A 27,400-nucleotide genomic window follows, 5' to 3' on the forward strand; every position below is an offset into this window, starting at 1 on the left:
TTACAGACAGACCGGCGAGACGTCCAGCCATTACAGACAGACCGGCGAGACGTCCGGCCATTACAGACAGACGGGCCGAGACGTCCGGCCATTACAGACAGACGGGCCGAGACGTCCAGCCATTACAGACAGACCGGCGAGACGTCCAGCCATTACAGACAGACCGGCGAGACGTCCGGCCATTACAGACAGACCGGCGAGACGTCCGGCCATTACAGACAGACCGGCGAGACGTCCAGCAATTACAGACAGACCGGCGAGACGTCCAGCCATTACAGACAGACCGGCGAGACGTCCAGCCATTACAGACAGACCGGCGAGACGTCCAGCCATTACAGACAGACCGGCAAGTTGTCCAGCCATTACAGACAGACCGGCGAGACGTCCAGCCATTACAGACAGACCGGCGAGACGTCCAGCCATTACAGACAGACCTGCCGAGACGTCCGGCCAGCAGCTGGTTTCTGCTTGCAGCCTCTGGAGACCCCAGCAGGGAGCAGAGACCGTAACTCACAGCAGCCGGTTTCTGCTCGCAGCCTCTGGAGACCCCAGCAGGGGGCAGAGACCGTAACTCACAGCAGCCGGTTTCTGCTCGCAGCCTCTGGAGACCCCAGCAGGGGGCAGAGACCATAACTCACAGCGGCCAGTTTCTGCTCGCAGCCTCTGGAGACCCCAGCAGGGGACAGCGACTGTAACTCACAGCAGCCGGTTTCTGCTCGCAGCCTCTGCAGACCCCAGCAGGGGGCAGCGACTGTAACTCACAGCAGCTGGTTTCTGCTCGGAGCCTCTGCAGACCCCAGCAGGGGGCAGCGACTGTAACTCACAGCAGCTGGTTTCTGCTTGCAGCCTCTGGAGACCCCAGCAGGGGACAGCGACCATAACTCACAGCAGCCGGTTTCTGTTCACAGCCTCTGGAGACCCCAGCAGGGCACAGCGACCGTAACTCACAGCAGCTGGTTTCTGTTTGCAGCCTCTGGAGACCCAAGCAGGGGACCACAACTAACTCACAGCAGCTGGTGTCTGCTCGCAGCCTCTGGAGACTCCAGCAGGGGGCAGCGACTGTAACTCACAGCAGCTGGTTTCTGCTCGCAGCCTCTGGAGACCCAAGCAGGGGACCACGACTAACTCACAGCAGCTGGTGTCTGCTCGCAGCCTCTGGAGACCCCAGCAGGGGGCAGCGACTGTAACTCACAGCAGCTGGTTTCTGCTCGCAGCCTCTGGAGACCCAAGCAGGGGACCACGACTAACTCACAGCAGCTGGTGTCTGCTCGCAGCCTCTGGAGACCCCAGCAGGGGGCAGCGACTGTAACTCACAGCAGCTGGTTTCTGCTCGCAGCCTCTGGAGACCCAAGCAGGGGACCACGACTAACTCACAGCAGCTGGTGTCTGCTCGCAGCCTCTGGAGACCCCAGCAGGGGGCAGCGACTGTAACTCACAGCAGCTGGTTTCTGCTCGCAGCCTCTGGAGACCCAAGCAGGGGACCACGACTAACTCACAGCAGCTGGTGTCTGCTCGCAGCCTCTGGAGACCCCAGCAGGGGGCAGCAACTGTAACTCACAGCAGCTGGTTTCTGCTCGCAGCCTCTGGAGACCCAAGCAGGGGACCACGACTAACTCACAGCAGCTGGTGTCTGCTCGCAGCCTCTGGAGACCCCAGCAGGGAGCAGAGACCGTAGCTCACAGCAGCCGGTTTCTGCTCGCAGCCTCTGGAGACCCCAGCAGGGGGCAGCTAGCGTAAATGGTCCAGAAAATGTGCAGCTTAATTGGGTCTACACCTTACCGTGAGCCGTCAGCCATTCTCCACTCACCTTAGTCACAAAGAAAGTGTCCACGTTCTTCTTGTACAGGGAGAGAATACCCGGAACCAGGCGCTGCAGCTGCTCCTCCAGCTTCTCATTGGGGAGTAAGTGACTCATTGGACCAAGAGCTTCCACCACTGCGAGCCGGACCTGAGGGAGAAGACGGTGGGGCTTATTCTACTACTACACCATAGAACAGCAGCAGTATCTCCACAGTGTCTGACTGGTGCATAGGACACAGTCATTCTGATGATGAATGTATGCAGCCAATGGGACGTCTAACGTGGTGACATCACTGACACAGGCGGCTTCTCTGAATGACCACAACGCTGCACAGAGCCAGAACCAGCCTGTTACTATGCGGAGGCAGGGGAGTGTAACCAGGGGCTTCATGCTGGCACTACGCCTGCTGTTATATACTAACAGGTATGCAGCCTTGTATTTGTGAGTAGTGCATGTGTGACTATGGCGTGTGAGCTGAGTGCCGCCCCTATCACAGTGCGTGTGACTATGGTGTGTGAGCTGATTACCGCCCCTATAACAGTGCGTGTGACTATGGTGTGTGAGCTGATTACCGCCCCTATAACAGTGCATGTGTGACTATGGCGTGTGAGCTGAGTGCCGCCCCTATCACAGTGCATGTGACTATGGTGTGTGAGCTGAGTGCCGCCCCTATCACAGTGCGTGTGTGACTATGGTGTGTGAGCTGAGTGCCGCCCCTATCACAGTGCATGTGACTATGGTGTGTGAGCTGAGTGCCGCCCCTATCACAGTGCATGTGACTATGGTGTGTGAGCTGAGTGCCGCCCCTATCACAGTGCATGTGTGACTATGGCGTGTGAGCTGAGTGCCGCCCCTATCACAGTGCATGTGACTATGGTGTGTGAGCTGAGTGCCGCCCCTATCACAGTGCATGTGACTATGGTGTGTGAGCTGAGTGCCGCCCCTATCACAGTGCGTGTGTGACTATGGTGTGTGAGCTGAGTGCCGCCCCTATCACAGTGCGTGTGTGACTATGGCGTGTGAGCTGATTACCGCCCCTATCACAGTGCATGTGACTATGGTGCGTGAGCTGAGTACCGCCCCTATCACAGTGCATGTGACTATGGTGCGTGAGCTGATTACCGCCCCTATCACAGTGCGTGTGACTATGGTGCGTGAGCTGATTACCGCCCCATCACAGTGCATGTGACTATGGTGTGTGAGCTGAGTACCGCCCCTATCACAGTGCGTGTGACTATGGTGTATGAGCTGAGTGCCGCCCCTATCACAGTGCGTGTGACTATGGTGTGTGAGCTGAGTGCCGCCCCTATCACAGTGCATGTGACTATGGTGTGTGAGCTGAGTGCCGCCCCTATCACAGTGCGTGTGTGACTATGGCGTGTGAGCTGAGTGCCGCCCCTATCACAGTGCGTGTGTGACTATGGCGTGTGAGCTGATTACCGCCCCTATCACAGTGCATGTGACTATGGTGTGTGAGCTGAGTACCGCCCCTATCACAGTGCATGTGACTATGGTGCGTGAGCTGATTACCGCCCCTATCACAGTGCGTGTGACTATGGTGCGTGAGCTGATTACCGCCCCATCACAGTGCGTGTGACTATGGTGCGTGAGCTGATTACCGCCCCTATCACAGTGCGTGTGTCTATGGTGTGTGAGCTGATTACCGCCCCTATCACAGTGCGTGTGACTATGGCGCGTGAGCTGATTACGGCCCCTATCACAGAGCATGTGATTATAGCGTGTGAGCTGATTACCGCCCCTATCACAGTGCGTGTGACTATGGTGCGTGAGCTGATTACCGCCCCATCACAGTGCATGTGACTATGGTGCGTCAGCTGATTACCGCCCCTATCACAGTGTGTGACTATGGTGTGTGAGCTGATCACCGCCCCTATCACAGTGCGTGTGACTCTGGCGCGTGAGCTGAGTACCTCCCTATCACAGTGCGTGTGACTATGGTGTGTGAGCTGATCACCGCGCCTATCACAGTGTGTGACTATGGTGTGTGAGATGATAACCGCCCCTATCACAGTGCGTGTGACTATGGTGTGTGAGCTGATTACCGCTCCTATCACAGTGCATGTGACTATGGTGTGTGAGCTGATTACCGCCCCTATCACAGTGCGTGTGACTATGGTGTGTGAGCTGATTACCGCCCCTATCCCAGTGCGTGTGTCTATGGTGTGTGAGCTGATTACCGCCCCTTTAACAGTGTGTGACTATGGTGTGTGAGCTGATTACCGCCCCTATCACAGTGCATGTGTCTAAGGTGTGTGAGCTGATTACCGCCCCTTTAACAGTGTGTGACTATGGTGTGTGAGCTGATTACCGCCCCTATCACAGTGCATGTGACTATGGTGTGTGAGCTGATTACCGCCCCTATCACAGTGCATGTGTCTATGGTGTGTGAGCCGATTACCGCCCCTATCACAGTGTGTGACTATGGTGTGTGAGATGATAACTGCCCATATCACAGTGCGTGTGACTATGGTGTGTGAGCTGATTACCGCCCCTATCACAGTGTGTGACTATGGTGTGTGAGCTGATTACCGCCCCTATCACAGTGTGTGACTATGGTGTGTGAGCTGATTACCGCCCCTATCACAGTGTGTGACTATGGTGTGTGAGCTGATTACCGCCCCTATCACAGTGCATGTGACTATGGTGTGTGAGCTGATTACCGCCCCTATCACAGTGTGTGACTATGGTGCGTGAGCTGATTACCGCCCCATCACAGTGCGTGTGACTATGGTGCGTGAGCTGATTACCGCCCCTATCACAGTGCATGTGTCTATGGTGTGTGAGCTGATGACCGCCCCTATCACAGTGCGTGTGACTATGGTGCGTGAGCTGATTACCGCCCCATCACAGTGCATGTGACTATGGTGCGTCAGCTGATTACCGCCCCTATCACAGTGTGTGACTATGGTGTGTGAGCTGATCACCGCCCCTATCACAGTGCGTGTGACTCTGGCGCGTGAGCTGAGTACCTCCCTATCACAGTGCGTGTGACTATGGTGTGTGAGCTGATCACCGCGCCTATCACAGTGTGTGACTATGGTGTGTGAGATGATAACCGCCCCTATCACAGTGCGTGTGACTATGGTGTGTGAGCTGATTACCGCTCCTATCACAGTGCATGTGACTATGGTGTGTGAGCTGATTACCGCCCCTATCACAGTGCGTGTGACTATGGTGTGTGAGCTGATTACCGCCCCTATCACAGTGCGTGTGTCTATGGTGTGTGAGCTGATTACCGCCCCTTTAACAGTGTGTGACTATGGTGTGTGAGCTGATTACCGCCCCTATCACAGTGCATGTGTCTAAGGTGTGTGAGCTGATTACCGCCCCTTTAACAGTGTGTGACTATGGTGTGTGAGCTGATTACCGCCCCTATCACAGTGCATGTGACTATGGTGTGTGAGCTGATTACCGCCCCTATCACAGTGCATGTGTCTATGGTGTGTGAGCCGATTACCGCCCCTATTACAGTGTGTGACTATGGTGTGTGAGATGATAACTGCCCATATCACAGTGCGTGTGACTATGGTGTGTGAGCTGATTACCGCCCCTATCACAGTGTGTGACTATGGTGTGTGAGCTGATTACCGCCCCTATCACAGTGTGTGACTATGGTGTGTGAGCTGATTACCGCCCCTATCACAGTGTGTGACTATGGTGTGTGAGCTGATTACCGCCCCTATCACAGTGCATGTGACTATGGTGTGTGAGCTGATTACCGCCCCTATCACAGTGTGTGACTATGGTGCGTGAGCTGATTACCGCCCCATCACAGTGCGTGTGACTATGGTGCGTGAGCTGATTACCGCCCCTATCACAGTGCATGTGTCTATGGTGTGTGAGCTGATGACCGCCCCTATCACAGTGCGTGTGACTATGGCGCGTGAGCTGATTACGGCCCCTATCACAGAGCATGTGACTATGGCGTGTGAGCTGATTACCGCCCCTATCACAGTGCGTGTGACTATGGTGCGTGAGCTGATTACCGCCCCATCACAGTGCATGTGACTATGGTGCGTCAGCTGATTACCGCCCCTATCACAGTGTGTGACTATGGTGTGTGAGCTGATCAACGCCCCTATCACAGTGCGTGTGACTCTGGCGCGTGAGCTGAGTACCTCCCTATCACAGTGCGTGTGACTATGGTGTGTGAGCTGATCACCGCGCCTATCACAGTGTGTGACTATGGTGAGTGAGATGATAACCGCCCCTATCACAGTGCGTGTGACTATGGTGTGTGAGCGGATTACCGCTCCTATCACAGTGCATGTGACTATGGTGTGTGAGCTGATTACCGCCCCTATCACAGTGCGTGTGACTATGGTGTGTGAGCTGATTACCGCCCCTATCACAGTGCATGTGTCTATGGTGTGTGAGCTGATTACCGCCCCTTTAACAGTGTGTGACTATGGTGTGTGAGCTGATTACCGCCCCTATCACAGTGCATGTGTCTATGGTGTGTGAGCTGATTACCGCCCCTTTAACAGTGTGTGACTATGGTGTGTGAGCTGATTACCGCCCCTATCACAGTGCATGTGACTATGGTGTGTGAGCTGATTACCGCCCCTATCACAGTGTGTGACTATGGTGTGTGAGATGATAACCGCCCCTATCACAGTGCGTGTGACTATGGTGTGTGAGCTGATTACCGCCCCTATCACAGTGTGTGACTATGGTGTGTGAGCTGATTACCGCCCCTATCACAGTGCATGTGACTATGGTGTGTGAGCTGATTACCGCCCCTATCACAGTGCATGTGTCTATGGTGTGTGAGCTGATTACCGCCCCTATCACAGTGTGTGTGACTATGGTGCGTGAGCTGATTACCGCCCCTATCACAGTGCATGTGTCTATGGTGTGTGAGCCGATTACCGCCCCTATTACAGTGTGTGACTATGGTGTGTGAGATGATAACCGCCCCTATCACAGTGCGTGTGACTATGGTGTGTGAGCTGATTACCGCCCCTATCACAGTGTGTGACTATGGTGTGTGAGCTGATTACCGCCCCTATCACAGTGTGTGACTATGGTGTGTGAGCTGATTACCGCTCCTATCACAGTGCGTGTGACTATGGTGTGTGAGCTGATTACCGCCCCTATCACAGTGCGTGTGACTATGGTGTGTGAGCTGATTACCGCCCCTATCACAGTGTGTGTGACTATGGTGTGTGAGCTGATTACCACTCCTATCACAGTGCGTGTGACTATGGTGTTTGAGCTGATTACCCCCCCTATCACAGTGTGTGACTATGGTGTGTGAGCTGATTACCGCCCCTATCACAGTGTGTGACTATGGTGTGTGAGCTGATTACCGCTCCTATCACAGTGCGTGTGACTATGGTGTGTGAGCTGATTACCGCCCCTATCACAGTGTGTGACTATGGTGTGTGAGCTGATTACCGCCCCTATCACAGTGTGTGACTATGGTGTGTGAGCTGATTACCGCTCCTATCACAGTGCGTGTGACTATGGTGTGTGAGCTGATTACCGCTCCTATCACAGTGCGTGTGACTATGGTGTGTGAGCTGATTACCGCTCCTATCACAGTGCGTGTGACTATGGTGTGTGAGCTGATTACCGCCCCTATCACAGTGCGTGTGACTATGGTGTGTCAGCTGATTACCGCTCCTATCACAGTGCGTGTGACTATGGTGTGTGAGCTGATTACCGCCCCTATCACAGTGCGTATGTCTATGGTGTGTGAGCTGATTACCGCCCCTATCACAGTGCGTGTGACTATGGTGTGTGAGCTGATTACCGCCCCTATCACAGTGCATGTGACTATGGTACGTGAGCTGATTACCGCCCATATCACAGTGCATGTGACTATGGTGTGTGAGATGATTACCGCCCCTATCACAGTGTGTGACTATGGTGTGTGAGCTGATTACCGCCCCTATCACAGTGCGTGTGACTATGGTGTGTGAGATGATTACCGCCCCTATCACAGTGTGTGTGACTATGGTGTGTGAGCTGATTACCGCCCCTATCACAGTGCATGTGACTATGGTGTGTGAGCTGATTACCGCCCCTATCACAGTGCATGTGACTATGGTGTGTGAGCTGATTTCTACCCCTATCGCAGTGCGTGTGACTATGGTGTGTGAGCGGATTACCGCTCCTATCACAGTGCGTGTGACTATGGGGTGTGAGCTGATTACCGCCCCTATCGCAGTGCATGTGACTGTGGGGTGTGAGCTGGTTACCGCCCCTATCACAGTGCGTGTGAGCTGATTACCGCCCCTATCACAGTGCGTGTGACTATGGTGTGTGAGCTGATTACCGCCCCTATCACAGTGTGTGACTATGGTGTGTGAGCTGAGTGCCGCCCCTATCACAGTGCGTGTGACTATGGTGTGTGAGCTGAGTGCCGCCCCTATCACCATGTGTGACTATGGTGTGTGAGCTGATTACCGCCCCTATCACAGTGCATGTGACTATGGTGTGTGAGCTGATTACCGCCCCTATCACAGTGTGTGACTATGGCGTGTGAGCTGATTACCGCCCCTATCACAGTGCGTGTGACTATGGTGTGTGAGCTGAGTGCCGCCCCTATCACCATGTGTGACTATGGTGTGTGAGCTGATTACCGCCCCTATCACAGTGCATGTGACTATGGTGTGTGAGCTGATTACCGCCCCTATCACAGTGTGTGACTATGGCGTGTGAGCTGAGTGCCGCCCCTATCACAGTGCATGTGACTGTGGGGTGTGAGCACAGTGGGAGGGGGGGTGGACACGTCACTGTTGCAGCATCTCCAGTACACATTATGTACGCATCTCCCCACATGTGCACGGGCAGCCTCCTTACCTTGGACTCGCGGTTCTGCAGCCAGCTATTGAACAGGACATCGTAGGCGCTGAACAGGTCACTGGAGAAGGTGTCTTTCCTGACGGTGGGGTCAGGAGCTTTGTCCAGGTTAGCCAGATACTCCTGGATGCTCTCGGTGAAGTGCTGTAGGGCTGACAGGAGAGGGTTACCCGTGGTGTGATCAGGAACATAATGCACCATCAGACGGGATCGGCCCGATGTTCTCACAGTGCCAGAGACATACAGATAACCTCATCATGTGTGGGGGTAATACAATTAGTGATACAGCGGGGATAGCGTGGGGTATGGTTATTAGCAGACAGGACCCTGCAACACACATCACACTTACCAACACAGAACACGGCTTTCATCGGATCCTGCTTCGCCATTGGCAACATCGGAAGCATCGTTCCAAGGACGGAATTCAGAAATGGAACCATCCCAAACACTAAGAGAAGAGATGTTATATGTACAGGAACAGTAATAGCATCCTCCTATCACTATTACTACAGGAGAGAGCACCAGTACTACAGTAATGGTACCAGCATCCTCCTATCACTATTACTACAGGAGAGAGTGCCAGTAGTACAGTGATAGTACCAGCATCCTCCTATCACTATTACTACAGGGGAGAGTACCAGTAGTACAGTAATGGTACCAGCATACTCCTATCAGTATTACTACAGGAGAGAGTGCCAGTAGTACAGTAATAGTACCAGCATCCTCCTATCACTATTACTACAGGGGAGAGTACCAGTAGTACAGTAATGGTACCAGCATCCTCCTATCACTATTACTACAGGGGAGAGTACCAGTAGTACAGTAATGGTACCAGCATCCTCCTATCACTATTACTACAGGAGAGAGTGCCAGTAGTACAGTAATAGTACCAGCATCCTCCTATCACTATTACTACAGGGGAGAGTACCAGTAGTACAGTAATGGTACCAGCATCCTCCTATCACTATAACTACAGGAGAGAGTACCAGTAGTACAGTAATAGTAATAGCATCATCCTATCACTATTACTACAGGGGAGAGTACCAGTAGTACAGTAATGGTACCAGCATCCTCCTATCACTATAACTACAGGAGAGAGTACCAGTAGTACAGTAATAGTAACAGCATCCTCCTATTACTATTACTACAGGAGAGAGTACCAGTAGTACAGTAATGGTACCAGCATCCTCCTATCACTATTACTACAGGAGAGAGTACCAGTACTACAGTACTAGTACCAGCATCCTCCTATCACTATTACCACAGGAGAGAGCACCAGTAGTACAGTACTAGTACCAGCATCCTCCTATCACTATTACTACAGGGGAGAGTACCAGTAGTACAGTAATAGTACCATCATCCTCCTATCACTATTACTACAGGAGAGAGGACCAGTAGTACAGTACTAGTACCAGCATCCTCATATCACTATTACTACAGGAGAGAGTACCAGTAGTACAGTAGTAGTACCAGCATCCTCCTATCACTATTACTACAGGAGAGAGTACCAGTAGTACAGTAATAGTACCAGCATCCTCCGATCACTATTACTACAGGAGAGAGCAATAGTAATACAGTACTAGTACCAGCATCCTCCTATCACTATTACTACAGGAGAGAGTACCAGTAGTACAGTAATAGTACCAGCATCCTCCGATCACTATTACTACAGGAGAGAGCAATAGTAATACAGTACTAGTACCAGCATCCTCCTATCACTATTACTACAGGAGAGAGTACCAGTAGTACAGTAATAGTACCAGCATCATCCGATCACTATTACTACAGGAGAGAGCACCAGTAGTACAGTAATAGTACCAGCATCCTCCTATCACTATTACCACAGGAGAGAGCAATAGTAATACAGTACTAGTACCAGCATCCTCCTATCACTATTACTACAGGAGAGAGTACCAGTAGTACCAGCATCCTCCTATCACTATTACCACAGGAGAGAGCAATAGTAATACAGTACTAGTACCAGCATCCTCCTATCACTATTACTACAGGAGAGAGTACCAGTAGTACCAGCATCCTCCTATCACTATTACCACAGGAGAGAGCAATAGTAATACAGTACTAGTACCAGCATCCTCCTATCACTATTACCACAGGAGAGAGCAATAGTAATACAGTACTAGTACCAGCATCCTCCTATCACTATTACCACAGGAGAGAGCAATAGTAATACAGTACTAGTACCAGCATCCTCCTATCACTATTACTACAGGAGAGAGTACCAGTAGTACCAGCATCCTCCTATCACTATTACCACAGGAGAGAGCAATAGTAATACAGTACTAGTACCAGCATACTCCTATCACTATTACCACAGGAGAGAGCAATAGTAATACAGTACTAGTACCAGCATCCTCCTATCACTATTACCACAGGAGAGAGCAATAGTAATACAGTACTAGTACCAGCATCCTCCTATCACTATTACCACAGGAGAGAGCAATAGTAATACAGTACTAGTACCAGCATCCTCCTATCACTATTACCACAGGAGAGAGCAATAGTAATACAGTACTAGTACCAGCATCCTCCTATCACTATTACTACAGGAGAGAGTACCAGTAGTACCAGCATCCTCCTATCACTATTACTACAGGAGAGCGCACCAGTAGTACAGTAATAGTACCATCATCCTCCTATCACTATTACTACAGGAGAGAGGACCAGTAGTACAGTACTAGTACCAGCATCCTCCTATCACTATTACTACAGGAGAGAGTACCAGTAGTACAGTAGTAGTACCAGCATCCTCCTATCACTATTACTACAGGAGAGAGTACCAGTAGTACAGTAATAGTACCAGCATCCTCCGATCACTATTACTACAGGAGAGAGCAATAGTAATACAGTACTAGTACCAGCATCCTTCTATCACTATTACCACAGGAGAGAGCAATAGTAATACAGTACTAGTACCAGCATCCTCCTATCACTATTACCACAGGAGAGAGCAATAGTAATACAGTACTAGTACCAGCATCCTCCTATCACTATTACCACAGGAGAGAGCAATAGTAATACAGTACTAGTACCAGCATCCTACTATCACTATTACCACAAGAGAGAGCAATAGTAATACAGTACTAGTACCAGCATCCTCCTATCACTATTACCACAGGAGAGAGCAATAGTAATACAGTACTAGTACCAGCATCCTCCTATCACTATTACTACAGGAGAGAGTACCAGTAGTACCAGCATCCTCCTATCACTATTACCACAGGAGAGAGCAATAGTAATACAGTACTAGTACCAGCATACTCCTATCACTATTACCACAGGAGAGAGCAATAGTAATACAGTACTAGTACCAGCATCCTCCTATCACTATTACCACAGGAGAGAGCAATAGTAATACAGTACTAGTACCAGCATCCTCCTATCACTATTACCACAGGAGAGAGCAATAGTAATACAGTACTAGTACCAGCATCCTCCTATCACTATTACCACAGGAGAGAGCAATAGTAATACAGTACTAGTACCAGCATCCTCCTATCACTATTACTACAGGAGAGAGTACCAGTAGTACCAGCATCCTCTTATCACTATTACTACAGGAGAGCGCACCAGTAGTACAGTAATAGTACCATCATCCTCCTATCACTATTACTACAGGAGAGAGGACCAGTAGTACAGTACTAGTACCAGCATCCTCCTATCACTATTACTACAGGAGAGAGTACCAGTAGTACAGTAGTAGTACCAGCATCCTCCTATCACTATTACTACAGGAGAGAGTACCAGTAGTACAGTAATAGTACCAGCATCCTCCGATTACTATTACTACAGGAGAGAGCAATAGTAATACAGTACTAGTACCAGCATCCTCCTATCACTATTACTACAGGAGAGAGTACCAGTAGTACAGTAATAGTACCAGCATCCTCCGATCACTATTACTACAGGAGAGAGCAATAGTAATACAGTACTAGTACCAGCATCCTCCTATCACTATTACTACAGGAGAGAGTACCAGTAGTACAGTAATAGTACCAGCATCCTCCGATCACTATTACTACAGGAGAGAGCACCAGTAGTACAGTAATAGTACCAGCATCCTCCTATCACTATTACCACAGGAGAGAGCAATAGTAATACAGTACTAGTACCAGCATCCTCCTATCACTATTACTACAGGAGAGAGTACCGGTAGTACCAGCATCCTCCTATCACTATTACCACAGGAGAGAGCAATAGTAATACAGTACTAGTACCAGCATCCTCCTATCACTATTACTACAGGAGAGAGTACCAGTAGTACCAGCATCCTCCTATCACTATTACCACAGGAGAGAGCAATAGTAATACAGTACTAGTACCAGCATCCTCCTATCACTATTACCACAGGAGAGAGCAATAGTAATACAGTACTAGTACCAGCATCCTCCTATCACTATTACCAAAGGAGAGAGCAATAGTAATACAGTACTAGTACCAGCATCCTCCTATCACTATTACTACAGGAGAGAGTACCAGTAGTACCAGCATCCTCCTATCACTATTACCACAGGAGAGAGCAATAGTAATACAGTACTAGTACCAGCATACTCCTATCACTATTACCACAGGAGAGAGCAATAGTAATACAGTACTAGTACCAGCATCCTCCTATCACTATTACCACAGGAGAGAGCAATAGTAATACAGTACTAGTACCAGCATCCTCCTATCACTATTACCACAGGAGAGAGCAATAGTAATACAGTACTAGTACAAGCATCCTCCTATCACTATTACCACAGGAGAGAGCAATAGTAATACAGTACTAGTACCAGCATCCTCCTATCACTATTACTACAGGAGAGAGTACCAGTAGTACCAGCATCCTCCTATCACTATTACCACAGGAGAGAGCAATAGTAATACAGTACTAGTACCAGCATCCTCCTATCACTATTACTACAGGAGAGAGTACCAGTAGTACCAGCATCCTCCTATCACTATTACCACAGGAGAGAGCAATAGTAATACAGTACTAGTACCAGCATCCTCCTATCACTATTACTACAGGAGAGAGTACCAGTAGTACCAGCATCCTCCTATCACTATTACCACAGGAGAGAGCAATAGTAATACAGTACTAGTACCAGCATCCTCCTATCACTATTACTACAGGAGAGAGTACCAGTAGTACCAGCATCCTCCTATCACTATTACCACAGGAGAGAGCAATAGTAATACAGTACTAGTACCAGCATCTTCCTATCACTATTACTACAGGAGAGAGCACCAGTAGTACAGTAATAGTACCAGCATCCTCCTATCACTATGACTACAGGAGAGAGCACCAGTAGTACAGTAATAGCACCAGAATCATCCTATCACTATTACTACAGGAGAGAGCAATAGTAATACAGTACTAGTACCAGCATCCTCCTATCACTATTACTACAGGAGAGAGCACCAGTAGTACAGTAATAGTACCAGCATCCTCCTATCACTATTACTACAGGAGAGAGCACCAGTAGTACAGTACTAGTACCAGCATCCTCCTATCACTATTACTACAGGAGAGAGTACCAGTAGTACAGTACTAGTACCAGCATCCTCCTATCACTATTACTACAAGAGAGAGCACCAGTAGTACAGTAATAGTACCAGCATCCTCCTATCACTATTACTACAGGAGAGAGTACCAGTAGTACAGTACTAGTACCAGCATCCTCCTATCACTATTACTACAGGAGAGAGCACCAGTAGTACAGTACTAGTACCAACATCCTCCTATCACTATTACTACAGGAGAGAGCAATAGTAATACAGTACTAGTACCAGCATCCTCCTATCACTATTACTACAGGAGAGAGTATCAGTAGTACAGTAATGGTACCAGCATCCTCCTATCACTATTACTACAGGAGAGAGTACCAGTAGTACAGTACTAGTACCAGCATCCTCCTATCACTATTACTACAGGAGAGAGTACCAGTAGTACCAGCATCCTCCTATCACTATTACCACAGGAGAGAGCAATAGTAATACAGTACTAGTACCAGCATCCTCCTATCACTATTACCACAGAAGATAGCAATAGTAATACAGTACTAGTACCAGCATCCTCCTATCACTATTACCACAGGAGAGAGCAATAGTAATACAGTACTAGTACCAGCATCCTCCTATCACTATTACTACAGGAGAGAGTACCAGTAGTACCAGCATCCTCCTATCACTATTATCACAGGAGAGAGCAATAGTAATACAGTACTAGTACCAGCATCCTCCTATAACTATTACCACAGGAGAGAGCAATAGTAATACAATACTAGTACCAGCATCCTCCTATCACTATTACTACAGGAGAGAGTACCAGTAGTACAGTAATAGTACCAGCATCCTCCTATCACTATTACTACAGGAGAGAGCACCAGTAGTACAGTACTAGTTCCAGCATCCTCCTATCACTATGACTACAGGAGAGAGCACCAGTAGTACAGTAATGGTACCAGCATCCTCCTATCACTATTACTACAGGAGAGAGCACCAGTAGTACAGTAATAGTACCAGCATCCTCCTATCACTATTACTACAGGAGAGAGCAACAGTAGTACAGTACTAGTACCAGCATCCTCCTATCACTATTACTACAGGAGAAAGTACCAGTAGTACAGTTATAGTACCAGCATCCTCCGATCACTATTACCACAGGAGAGAGCAATAGTAATACAGTACTAGTACCAGCATCCTCCTATCACTATTACCACAGGAGAGAGCAATAGTAATACAGTACTAGTACCAGCATCCTCCTATCACTATTACTACAGGAGAGAGTACCAGTAGTACCAGCATCCTCCTATCACTATTACCACAGGAGAGAGCAATAGTAATACAGTACTAGTACCAGCATCCTCCTATCACTATTACCACAGGAGAGAGTACCAGTAGTACAGTAATAGTACCAGCATCCTCCTATCACTATTACTACAGGAGAGAGTACCAGTAGTACAGTAATAGTACCAGCATCCTCCTATCACTATTACTACAGGAGAGAGCACCAGTAGTACAGTACTAGTACCAGCATCCTCCTATCACTATGACTACAGGAGAGAGCACCAGTAGTACAGTAATGGTACCAGCATCCTCCTATCACTATTACTACAGGAGAGAGCACCAGTAGTACAGTAATAGTACCAGCATCCTCCTATCACTATTACCACAGGAGAAAGCACCAGTAGTACAGTTATAGTACCAGCATCCTCCTATCACTATTACTACAGGAGAGAGCACCAGTAGTACAGTACTAGTACCAGCATCCTCCTATCACTATTACTACAGGAGAGCACACCAGTAGTACAGTACTAGTACCAGCATCCTCCTATCACTATGACTACAGGAGAGAGCACCAGTAGTACAGTACTAGTACCAGCATCCTCCGATCACTATTACTACAGGAGAGAGCACCAGTAGTACAGTATTAGTACCAGCATCCTCCTATCACTATTACTACAGGAGAGAGCACCAGTAGTACAGTACTAGTACCAGCATCCTCCTATCACTATTACTACAGGAGAGAGCACCAGTAGTACAGTACTAGTACCAGCATCCTCCTATCACTATTACTACAGGAGAGAGCACCAGTAGTACAGTACTAGTACCAGCATCCTCCTATCACTATTACTACAGGAGAGAGCACCAGTAGTACAGTAGTAGTACCAGCATCCTCCTATCACTATTACTACAGGAGAGAGCACCAGTAGTACAGTACTAGCACCAGCATCCACCTATCACTATTACTACAGGAGAGAGCACCAGTAGTACAGAAATAGCACCAGCATCATCCTATCACTATTACTACAGGAGAGAGCACCAGTAATACATTACTAGTACCAGCATCCTCCTATCACTATTACCACAGGAGAGAGCAATAGTAATACAGTACTAGTACCAGCATCCTCCTATCACTATTACTACAGGAGAGAGTACCAGTAGTACAGTAATAGTACCAGCATCCTCCTATCACTATTACTACAGGAGAGAGCACCAGTAGTACAGTACTAGTACCAGCATCCTCCTATCACTATGACTACAGGAGAGAGCACCAGTAGTACAGTAATAGTACCAGCATCCTCCTATCACTATTACTACAGGAGAGAGCAATAGTAATACAGTACTAGTACCAGCATCCTCCTATCACTATTACTACAGGATAGAGAACCAGTAGTACCAGCATCCTCCTATCACTATTACCACAGGAGAGAGCAATAGTAATACAGTACTAGTACCAGCATCCTCCTATCACTATTACTACAGGATAGAGAACCAGTAGTACCAGCATCCTCCTATCACTATTACCACAGGAGAGAGCAATAGTAATACAGTACTAGTACCAGCATCCTCCTATCACTATTACTACAGGAGAGAGTACCAGTAGTACCAGCATCCTCCTATCACTATTACCACAGGAGAGAGCAATAGTAATACAGTACTAGTACCAGCATCCTCCTATCACTATTACTACAGGAGAGAGTACCAGTAGTACCAGCATCCTCCTATCACTATTACCACAGGAGAGAGCAATAGTAATACAGTACTAGTACCAGCATCCTCCTATCACTATTACCACAGGAGAGAGCAATAGTAATACAGTACTAGTACCAGCATCCTCCTATCACTATTACCACAGGAGAGAGTACCAGTAGTACCAGCATCCTCCTATCACTATTACCACAGGAGAGAGCAATAGTAATACAGTACTAGTACCAGCATCCTCCTATCACTATTACCACAGGAGAGAGCAATAGTAATACAGTACTAGTACCAGCATCCTCCTATCACTATTACCACAGGAGAGAGCAATAGTAATACAGTACTAGTACCAGCATCCTCCTATCACTATTACCACAGGAGAGAGCAATAGTAATACAGTACTAGTACCAGCATCCTCCTATCACTATTACTACAGGAGAGAGTACCAGTAGTACCAGCATCCTCCTATCACTATTACCACAGGAGAGAGCAATAGTAATACAGTACTAGTACCAGCATCCTCCTATCACTATTACCACAGGAGAGAGCAATAGTAATACAGTACTAGTACCAGCATCCTCCTATCACTATTACCACAGGAGAGAGCAATAGTAATACAGTACTAGTACCAGCATCCTCCTATCACTATTACCACAGGAGAGAGCAATAGTAATATAGTACTAGTACCAGCATCCTCCTATCACTATTACCACAGGAGAGAGCAATAGTAATACAGTACTAGTACCAGCATCCTCCTATCACTATTACTACAGGAGAGAGTACCAGTAGTACCAGCATCCTCCTATCACTATTACCACAGGAGAGAGCAATAGTAATACAGTACTAGTACCAGCATCTTCCTATCACTATTACTACAGGAGAGAGCACCAGTAGTACAGTACTAGTACCAGCATCCTCCTATCACTATTACCACAGGAGAAAGTACCAGTAGTACAGTTATAGTACCAGCATCCTCCTATCACTATTACCACAGGAGAGAGCAATAGTAATACAGTACTAGTACCAGCATCCTCCTATCACTATTACCACAGGAGAGAGCAATAGTAATACAGTACAAGTACCAGCATCCTCCTATCACTATTACTACAGGATAGAGAACCAGTAGTACCAGCATCCTCCTATCACTATTACCACAGGAGAGAGCAATAGTAATACAGTACTAGTACCAGCATCCTCCTATCACTATTACCACAGGAGAGAGCAATAGTAATACAGTACTAGTACCAGCATCCTCCTATCACTATTACTACAGGAGAGAGTACCAGTAGTACCAGCATCCTCCTATCACTATTACCACAGGAGAGAGCAATAGTAATACAGTACTAGTACCAGCATCCTCCTATCACTATTACCACAGGAGAGAGCAATAGTAATACAGTACTAGTACCAGCATCCTCCTATCACTATTACCACAGGAGAGAGCAATAGTAATACAGTACTAGTACCAGCATCCTCCTATCACTATTACCACAGGAGAGAGCAATAGTAATACAGTACTAGTACCAGCATCATCCTATCACTATTACTACAGGAGAGAGTACCAGTAGTACCAGCATCCTCCTATCACTATTACCACAGGAGAGAGCAATAGTAATACAGTACTAGTACCAGCATCCTCCTATCACTATTACTACAGGATAGAGAACCAGTAGTACCAGCATCCTCCTATCACTATTACCACAGGAGAGAGCAATAGTAATACAGTACTAGTACCAGCATCCTCCTATCACTATTACTACAGGAGAGAGTACCAGTAGTACCAGCATCCTCCTATCACTATTACCACAGGAGAGAGCAATAGTAATACAGTACTAGTACCAGCATCCTCCTATCACTATTACTACAGGAGAGAGTACCAGTAGTACCAGCATCCTCCTATCACTATTACCACAGGAGAGAGCAATAGTAATACAGTACTAGTACCAGCATCTTCCTATCACTATTACTACAGGAGATAGCACCAGTAGTACAGTAATAGTACCAGCATCCTCCTATCACTATGACTACAGGAGAGAGCACCAGTAGTACAGTAATAGCACCAGCATCCTCCTATTACTACAGGAGAGAGCAATAGTAATACAGTACTAGTACCAGCATCCTCCTATCACTATTACTACAGGAGAGAGCACCAGTAGTACAGTAATAGTACCAGCATCCTCCTATCACTATTACTACAGGAGAGAGCACCAGTAGTACAGTACTAGTACCAGCATCCTCCTATTACTACAGGAGAGAGCACCAGTAGTACAGTACTAGTACCAGCATCCTCCTATCACTATTACTACAGGAGAGAGTACCAGTAGTACAGTACTAGTACCAGCATCCTCCTATCACTGTGACTACAGGAGAGAGCACCAGTAGTACAGTAATAGCACCAGCATCCTCCTATCACTATTACTACAGGAGAGAGCAATAGTAATACAGTACTAGTACCAGCATCCTCCTATCACTATTACTACAGGAGAGAGTACCAGTAGTACAGTAATAGTACCAGCATCCTCCTATCACTATTACTACAGGAGAGAGCAATAGTAATACAGTACTAGTACCAGCATCCTCCTATCACTATTACTACAGGAGAGAGCAATAGTAATACAGTACTAGTACCAGCATCCTCCTATCACTATTACTACAGGATAGAGAACCAGTAGTACCAGCATCCTCCTATCACTATTACCACAGGAGAGAGCAATAGTAATACAGTACTAGTACCAGCATCCTCCTATCACTATTACTACAGGAGAGAGTACCAGTAGTACCAGCATCCTCCTATCACTATTACCACAGGAGAGAGCAATAGTAATACAGTACTAGTACCAGCATCCTCCTATCACTATTACTACAGGAGAGAGTACCAGTAGTACCAGCATCCTCCTATCACTATTACCACAGGAGAGAGCAATAGTAATACAGTACTAGTACCAGCATCTTCCTATCACTATTACTACAGGAGATAGCACCAGTAGTACAGTAATAGTACCAGCATCCTCCTATCACTATGACTACAGGAGAGAGCACCAGTAGTACAGTAATAGCACCAGCATCCTCCTATTACTACAGGAAAGAGCAATAGTAATACAGTACTATTACCAGCATCCTCCTATCACTATTACTACAGGAGAGAGCACCAGTAGTACAGTAATAGTACCAGCATCCTCCTATCACTATTACTACAGGAGAGAGCACCAGTAGTACAGTACTAGTACCAGCATCCTCCTATCACTATTACTACAGGAGAGAGCACCAGTAGTACAGTACTAGTACCAGCATCCTCCTATCACTATTACTACAGGAGAGAGTACCAGTAGTACAGTACTAGTACCAGCATCCTCCTATCACTGTGACTACAGGAGAGAGCACCAGTAGTACAGTAATAGCACCAGCATCCTCCTATCACTATTACTACAGGAGAGAGCAATAGTAATACAGTACTAGTACCAGCATCCTCCTATCACTATTACTACAGGAGAGAGTACCAGTAGTACAGTAATAGTACCAGCATCCTCCTATCACTATTACTACAGGAGAGAGCAATAGTAATACAGTACTAGTACCAGCATCCTCCTATCACTATTACTACAGGAGAGAGCAATAGTAATACAGTACTAGTACCAGCATCCTCCTATCACTATTACTACAGTATAGAGAACCAGTAGTACCAGCATCCTCCTATCACTATTACCACAGGAGAGAGCAATAGTAATACAGTACTAGTACCAGCATCCTCCTATCACTATTACTACAGGAGAGAGTACCAGTAGTACCAGCATCCTCCTATCACTATTACCACAGGAGAGAGCAATAGTAATACAGTACTAGTACCAGCATCCTCCTATCACTATTACTACAGGAGAGAGTACCAGTAGTACCAGCATCCTCCTATCACTATTACCACAGGAGAGAGCAATAGTAATACAGTACTAGTACCAGCATCTTCCTATCACTATTACTACAGGAGATAGCACCAGTAGTACAGTAATAGTACCAGCATCCTCCTATCACTATGACTACAGGAGAGAGCACCAGTAGTACAGTAATAGCACCAGCATCCTCCTATTACTACAGGAGAGAGCAATAGTAATACAGTACTAGTACCAGCATCCTCCTATCACTATTACTACAGGAGAGAGCACCAGTAGTACAGTAATAGTACCAGCATCCTCCTATCACTATTACTACAGGAGAGAGCACCAGTAGTACAGTACTAGTACCAGCATCCTCCTATCACTATTACTACAGGAGAGAGCACCAGTAGTACAGTACTAGTACCAGCATCCTCCTATCACTATTACTACAGGAGAGAGTACCAGTAGTACAGTACTAGTACCAGCATCCTCCTATCACTGTGACTACAGGAGAGAGCACCAGTAGTACAGTAATAGCACCAGCATCCTCCTATCACTATTACTACAGGAGAGAGCAATAGTAATACAGTACTAGTACCAGCATCCTCCTATCACTATTACTACAGGAGAGAGTACCAGTAGTACAGTAATAGTACCAGCATCCTCCTATCACTATTACTACAGGAGAGAGCAATAGTAATACAGTACTAGTACCAGCATCCTCCTATCACTATTACTACAGGAGAGAGTACCAGTAGTACAGTAATAGTACCAGCATCCTCCTATCACTACACTATCACTATTACGATCACTATTACTACAGGAGACTGAGGGGTACAAAGACTCTTTATGTAGTAGAAGCGGTATCAGCTATTTGCATATACAATACTGCTTCTTCCCCATATGTGAAGAAGAAGAAGCAGTCTCAAAGTGAGTCCCTGCCTCATGTACAGCACAGAATCAGAGTGAGTCCCTGCCTGACTTACAGCACAGTATCAGAGTGAGTGACTACCTTCCCGACTTACTGTGTGTACACATGGGTACAATCAGCATGAGATTTTGACTATATAGTTAAAATCGCATCGGGATCGCATACAGATAGCACAGGTTTTTTACCTTGCGATCCTGATGCGCGCTCCCGTGACAGCACAAATCGAAACCCAGATAGACAGGGCTGCAATGACTATATAGTGCAGATGTGCACTATATTGTTCAAATCACATGCATGTCGGATGGCTTGTCAATCCCGATGCGTTCTGATCGCATCAGTATCAAATAGAAAGCCTAATCTACCGTATGTACACACCATTACAGCACAGTATCAGAGTGAGTCCCTTCCTGGCATACAGCACAGTATCAGAGTGAGTCCCTGCATAACTTACAGCACAGTATCAGAGTGAGTCCCTTCCTGACTTACAGCACAGTATCAGAGTGAGTCCCTTCCTGACTTACAGCACAGTATCAGAGTGAGTGACTCCCTGCCTGACTTACGGCACAGTATCAGAGTGAGTCCCTGCATGACTTGCAGCGCAGTATCAGAGTGAGTCGCTTCCTGGCATACAGCGCAGTATCATAGTGAGTGAGTCCCTTCCTGACTTACAGCGCAGTATCAGAGTGAGTCCCTTCCTGACTTACAGCACAGTATCAGAGTGAGTCCCTTCCTGGCATACAGCGCAGTATCAGAGTGAGTCCCTTCCTGACTTACAGCACAGTATCAGAGTGAGTCCCTTCCTGACTTACAGCACAGTATCAGAGTGAGTCCCTTCCTGACTTACAGCACAGTATCAGAGTGAGTCCCTTCCTGACTTACAGCACAGTATCAGAGTGAGTGACTCCCTGCCTGACTTACGGCACAGTATCAGAGTGAGTCCCTGCATGACTTGCAGCGCAGTATCAGAGTGAGTCGCTTCCTGGCATACAGCGCAGTATCAGAGTGAGTCCTTGCCTCATGTACAGCACAGTATCAGTGTAAGTGAGTCTCTGCCTGACTTACAGCACAGTATCAGAATGTGTGAGTCCCTTCCTGACTTACAGCACAGTATCAGAGTGAGGGAGTCCCTTCCTGATTTACAGCGTCAGGGGTAGTCACGTCACATCAATGTGTTTCGGAAATTATTCCTTTATAAAGGAATCAGTTCCGAAACGCGTTGACGTGACTACCCCTGGCGTCACCCCCCCGCCAGCGGTCTGCGTGTATGTGTGCCGAGTCCCGGAACAGAGCCCTCCTGTCTAGCGTCTGCAGCGCCGTAAAGGAGATAGAAACACCGGCTCTTTGAAAGGATTTTGGGACACCTTCTTTGCCGTTTTATCTGTTTGTTGGATGTCGTGAATAAACTGGTTTTATGGACCTTGGAGTGTGGATGTAAAGATACTGTTACGGGGACGCGTGATAGTATTCTAAAGTAAGTCTTGATTTTCCTCTTATACTGCAAGTGTGATTCATGCACGTGAGGGAACTGATCCTTTTGCTATGTGAACGCGAGAAGGGAGTTTTAAGTAAGTTTGGTCCCTACAGCCCACCGAGTACTTCACCTGTACCCCATGTCTCCTGCTCACAACGCAAGTTTCTAAGTTATCCTGCGCTGGTTGTTTCCCGATTTGTTCATTTTGAAGTTTCCGATTTATGTTGGAGGATTGATGGTCTCCGGGGGAATGACCCAGCTGCTATTGTGATATAAGCGCCAATTGCAGATCAAAAACAAATTGTTTAACACAGTATCAGTGTCAGTGAGTCTCTGCCTAACTTACAGCACAGTATCAGTGTGAGTGAGTCTCTGCCTGACTTACAGCACAGTATCAGTGTGAGTGAGTCTCTGCCTAACTTACAGCACAGTATCAAAATAAATGAGTCTCTGCCTAACTTACAGCACAGCATTAGTGAGTGAGTCCCTGCCTGACTTACAGCACAGTATCAGTGAGTCTCTGCCTGACTTACAGCGCAGTAACATAGTGAGTCCCTTCCTGACTTACAGCACAGTATCAGAGTGAGTTAGTCCCTGCCTGACTTACAGTACAGTATCAGAGTGAGTCCCTGCCTGACTTACAGCACAGTATCAGAGTGAGTCCCTGTCTGACTTACAGCGCAGTATCAGAGTGAGACCCTGCCTGACTTACAGTACAGTATCAGAGTGAGTCCCTGCCTGACTTACAGTACAGTATCAGAGTGAGACCCTTCCTGACTTACAGTACAGTATCTGAGTGAGACCCTTCCTGACTTACAGCGCAGTATCAGAGTGAGTCCCTTCCTGACTTACAGCGCAGTATCAGAGTGAGTCCCTGCCTGACTTACAGCGCAGTATCAGAGTGAGTCCCTGCCTGACTTACAGCGCAGTATCACAGTGAGTCCCTGCCTGACTTACAGCGCAGTATCAGAGTGAGAACCTTCCTGATGTACAGTATCAGAGTGAGTGAGTCTCTGCCTGACTTACAGCACAGTATCAGTGAGTCCCTGCCTGACTTACAGCGCAGTAACATACTGAGTCCCTTCCTGACTTACAGCGCAGTATCAGAGTGAGTTAGTCCCTGCCTGATTTACAGCACAGTATCAGAGTAAGTGGGATTGGGACCTACCATTAGCCACTGACAGGTTAGCCAATGTCTGCATGATGAAGAAGTGAGGAAGGATCCCTGGCTGGAACTTGAGCAGAATCTCCTCCATGACGCAGTTAATGAAGCTTCTTCCCACAGCGACGAGGACATTGCTAGCCGCCTGCTGCCATTCAAATATAATGTCCTGAGAGGCAGAGCATAACAGGGATGGTTCACACAGTCACCTCATCACTATGCAGCCACAGCAGTATAATACACAGCACATTATAGTCACTTGTTATAACACCTGCTAATTAGTCAGGAAGCAAACACATAAATATCCTGTCTCTACGCATTAACCCCAGAGTGCAGAGAACGTGTGTGTGTGTGTGTGTGGTGGGGGTGACACTGCGGAGTGGACACCTGTCTCCGCCATCTCCCTATACAATGACAAGCAGGTAAGGCTCGGTGTACAGGGAGTGCTCAGTAGGGGGCAGCACTGCGTTGACGACCTCTGTCCATGTAGTCTGCCGGCTCCCACAGCCGCACATATGTAATCTCTCACACCCCAATCACCTTGATCTCAGCACTGGCTCCAATTCTTGTTACATTAAAATAAAAATATTAATATTTAAAATGTGATTAGTAGAGACAGGATTTTGCCCATTCTCACTGGTTATTGCATATTTTACCTAAAATCTAGTGATGGTGCATATTTTAGGCCCAGCCCTCTTCCCACCCGCGAGTCACAGCACTGCTTTGCCCTGCTGCTGCTGGCCAGGCAGTGTGCAGGCTGGGGCAATATGTGCGCAGTGTGGGGAACCTTGGATGTACGCTATGTCTGACACTGCTCTAGGCTGCCAATACATGTTGATAAAAGTCAGTCGGGGCGGATGCCATTACGAAGCTCCTGAACCTTTGCTTGCCCCTGGCCTGGGACTTTACACCAAGAGACAGACTTCTGCAGCAGAGGAGGCGGGCGGAAGGGTTGTGACATCACGCGGTGCGGAGAAAATGCCGTGTCACAGTGAGTATACGGCACAGGGAGGGAGCCTTCCACTGCGCCGCCCTCATACTCTATACTGACATTTGATCCATCGGCGCTGGAGATGAGGGTCGTGCAGTTGATGCAAGAAGCGCTTTGGACGCTGCAGTAGCAGCCAGGAAGAAAATAAATCCTGTGTACAGCACTAGACATCTGCAGATGCTGTGGGCCTTTTTTTGAGGTTCATTTGCAACTAATTGTATGCTGATTTTTAAATAAATAAGTTAAAATTACTTTTTTTTATTATTTAATGTAGCATATTTTCATGCATATTTTAAGTATATTTCATGCATATTTCAAGCTTTTTATGTTGCATATAATCCTGTCTCTAGTGATTAGAAACATTATAATAATCATGCAGCCACATACAGGACTCTAGGTGAGTATGTAGGTACTAGTGCCAGCTTGTGAGTGTCACTGTGTTACCAGCCGCTCTCCGTGTGACCGCACTGGGCCGTTCTCCGCGTGCCTGTACATTTTGCATAGTTTATACCAAATACTGCGTAATGACGTGATCTGACAGCACCAGTACCACCAGTACCCAGACGGCAGCACAAATCGAAACCCAGATAGACAGGGCAGCAATGACTGTATAATGCAGATCGGCCCTATATTGTCCAAATCGCATGCTCCCATGTTAAGTATCACAGCCAAGAGTCTTTCAATTCTTGTTTGCGGTATCTTCGCCCATTCTTCCTTACAAAAGTCTTCCAGTTCTGTGAGATTCCTGGGCTGTCTGTGACGCACTGCTCTTTTAAGGTCTATCCATAGATTTTCAATGATGTTGAGGTCAGGAGATTGTGAAGGCCATGGCAAAACCTTCAGTTTACGCCTCTTGATGTAATCCACCGTGGATTTTGAGGTGTGTTCAGGATCATTATTCATTTGTAGAAGCCAGCCTCTCTTTAACTTCAGCTTTTTCACAGATGGCATCAAGTTAGCGTCTAAAATTTGCTGGAATGTTATTGAATCCATTTTGCTTTCTACTCGTGAAATGTTCCCTGAGCCACTGGCTGCAATACAACCCCAAAGCATGATTGATCCAATACCATACTTAACAGTTGGACAGAGGTTCTTTTCATTAAATTCTGCGCCCTTCCTTCTCCAAATGTACCTTTGCTGATTCCGGCCAAAAAGCTCTATTTTAACCCCATCGGCCCACAGAACTTGATTCCAAAATGCATCAGGTTTGTCTATATGTTCATTTGCAAACTTCAAACGCTGATTTTTGTGGTGAGGACGTAGAAGAGGTTTTCTTCTGAGGACTCTTCCATGAAGACCATATTTGTACAAGTATCTCTTTATAGAGGAATAGTGTAGCACAACTCCAGTGTCTGCCAGATCTTCCTGGAGGGATCGTGCAGTCACCTGGATTTTGACTTTTCTCACCATCCTGCGAGCTGTTCTGTCTGATATTTTTCTTGGTCTTCCAGGTCTTGCTTTAACTTCCACTGTTCCTGATGACGGCCATTTCCTAATTACATTCCGAACAGAGGATATGGGGATCTGATAACGCTTTGCTATATTCTCATAGCCTTCTCCTGCTTTGTGAGCGACAACTATTCTCAGTTTCAGTGTTCTACACAACTGCTTAGAGGAACCCATGGTGCTGATTGTTGGGGCAAGGTCAGATGAGTTTGGGCTTTTAAAACCTTTGAGATTGACATCACCTGGTATTTCCAGACGATGACAGAGAACAATCCATGACACTGCCAGGACTCAGCTGACCAAAGCGGGCGGTGCATGCTATAAACTCTGCAGGGTGCCCAAACTTTTACAGACACCATTTTTTGTTTTCTGTTATTTTGAAAGTGTAAATGATGGAAATAAAATCAAACTTTT

General features: G+C 47.2%; 1 protein-coding gene across 7 annotated transcripts in view; it reads right to left on the reverse strand.

Annotated features, from left to right (window-relative positions):
• Positions 1-27,400, reverse strand: part of MROH1 (maestro heat like repeat family member 1) — a 405,085-nt gene that overhangs the window by 330,330 nt on the left and 47,355 nt on the right. For all 7 annotated transcript variants that reach the window (XR_014444044.1, XR_014444045.1, XM_083145076.1 and 4 more), the window contains exons 5-8: positions 24,556-24,718; positions 8,982-9,080; positions 8,633-8,784; positions 1,808-1,948 (exon numbers count right to left, since the gene is read on the reverse strand). Coding sequence is in view for 5 of the 7 variants with exons in the window: in XM_083145076.1 (XP_083001202.1) it covers positions 1,808-1,948; positions 8,633-8,784; positions 8,982-9,080; positions 24,556-24,718 (555 nt within the window). In the remaining 2 variants the exon portion in view is untranslated. The remainder of the gene's footprint in view (positions 1-1,807; positions 1,949-8,632; positions 8,785-8,981; positions 9,081-24,555; positions 24,719-27,400) is intronic.

This window comes from Crinia signifera, chromosome 5, assembly GCF_055691185.1.
Source record: "Crinia signifera chromosome 5, ASM5569118v1, whole genome shotgun sequence".
Lineage (NCBI taxonomy): Eukaryota > Metazoa > Chordata > Amphibia > Anura > Myobatrachidae > Crinia > Crinia signifera.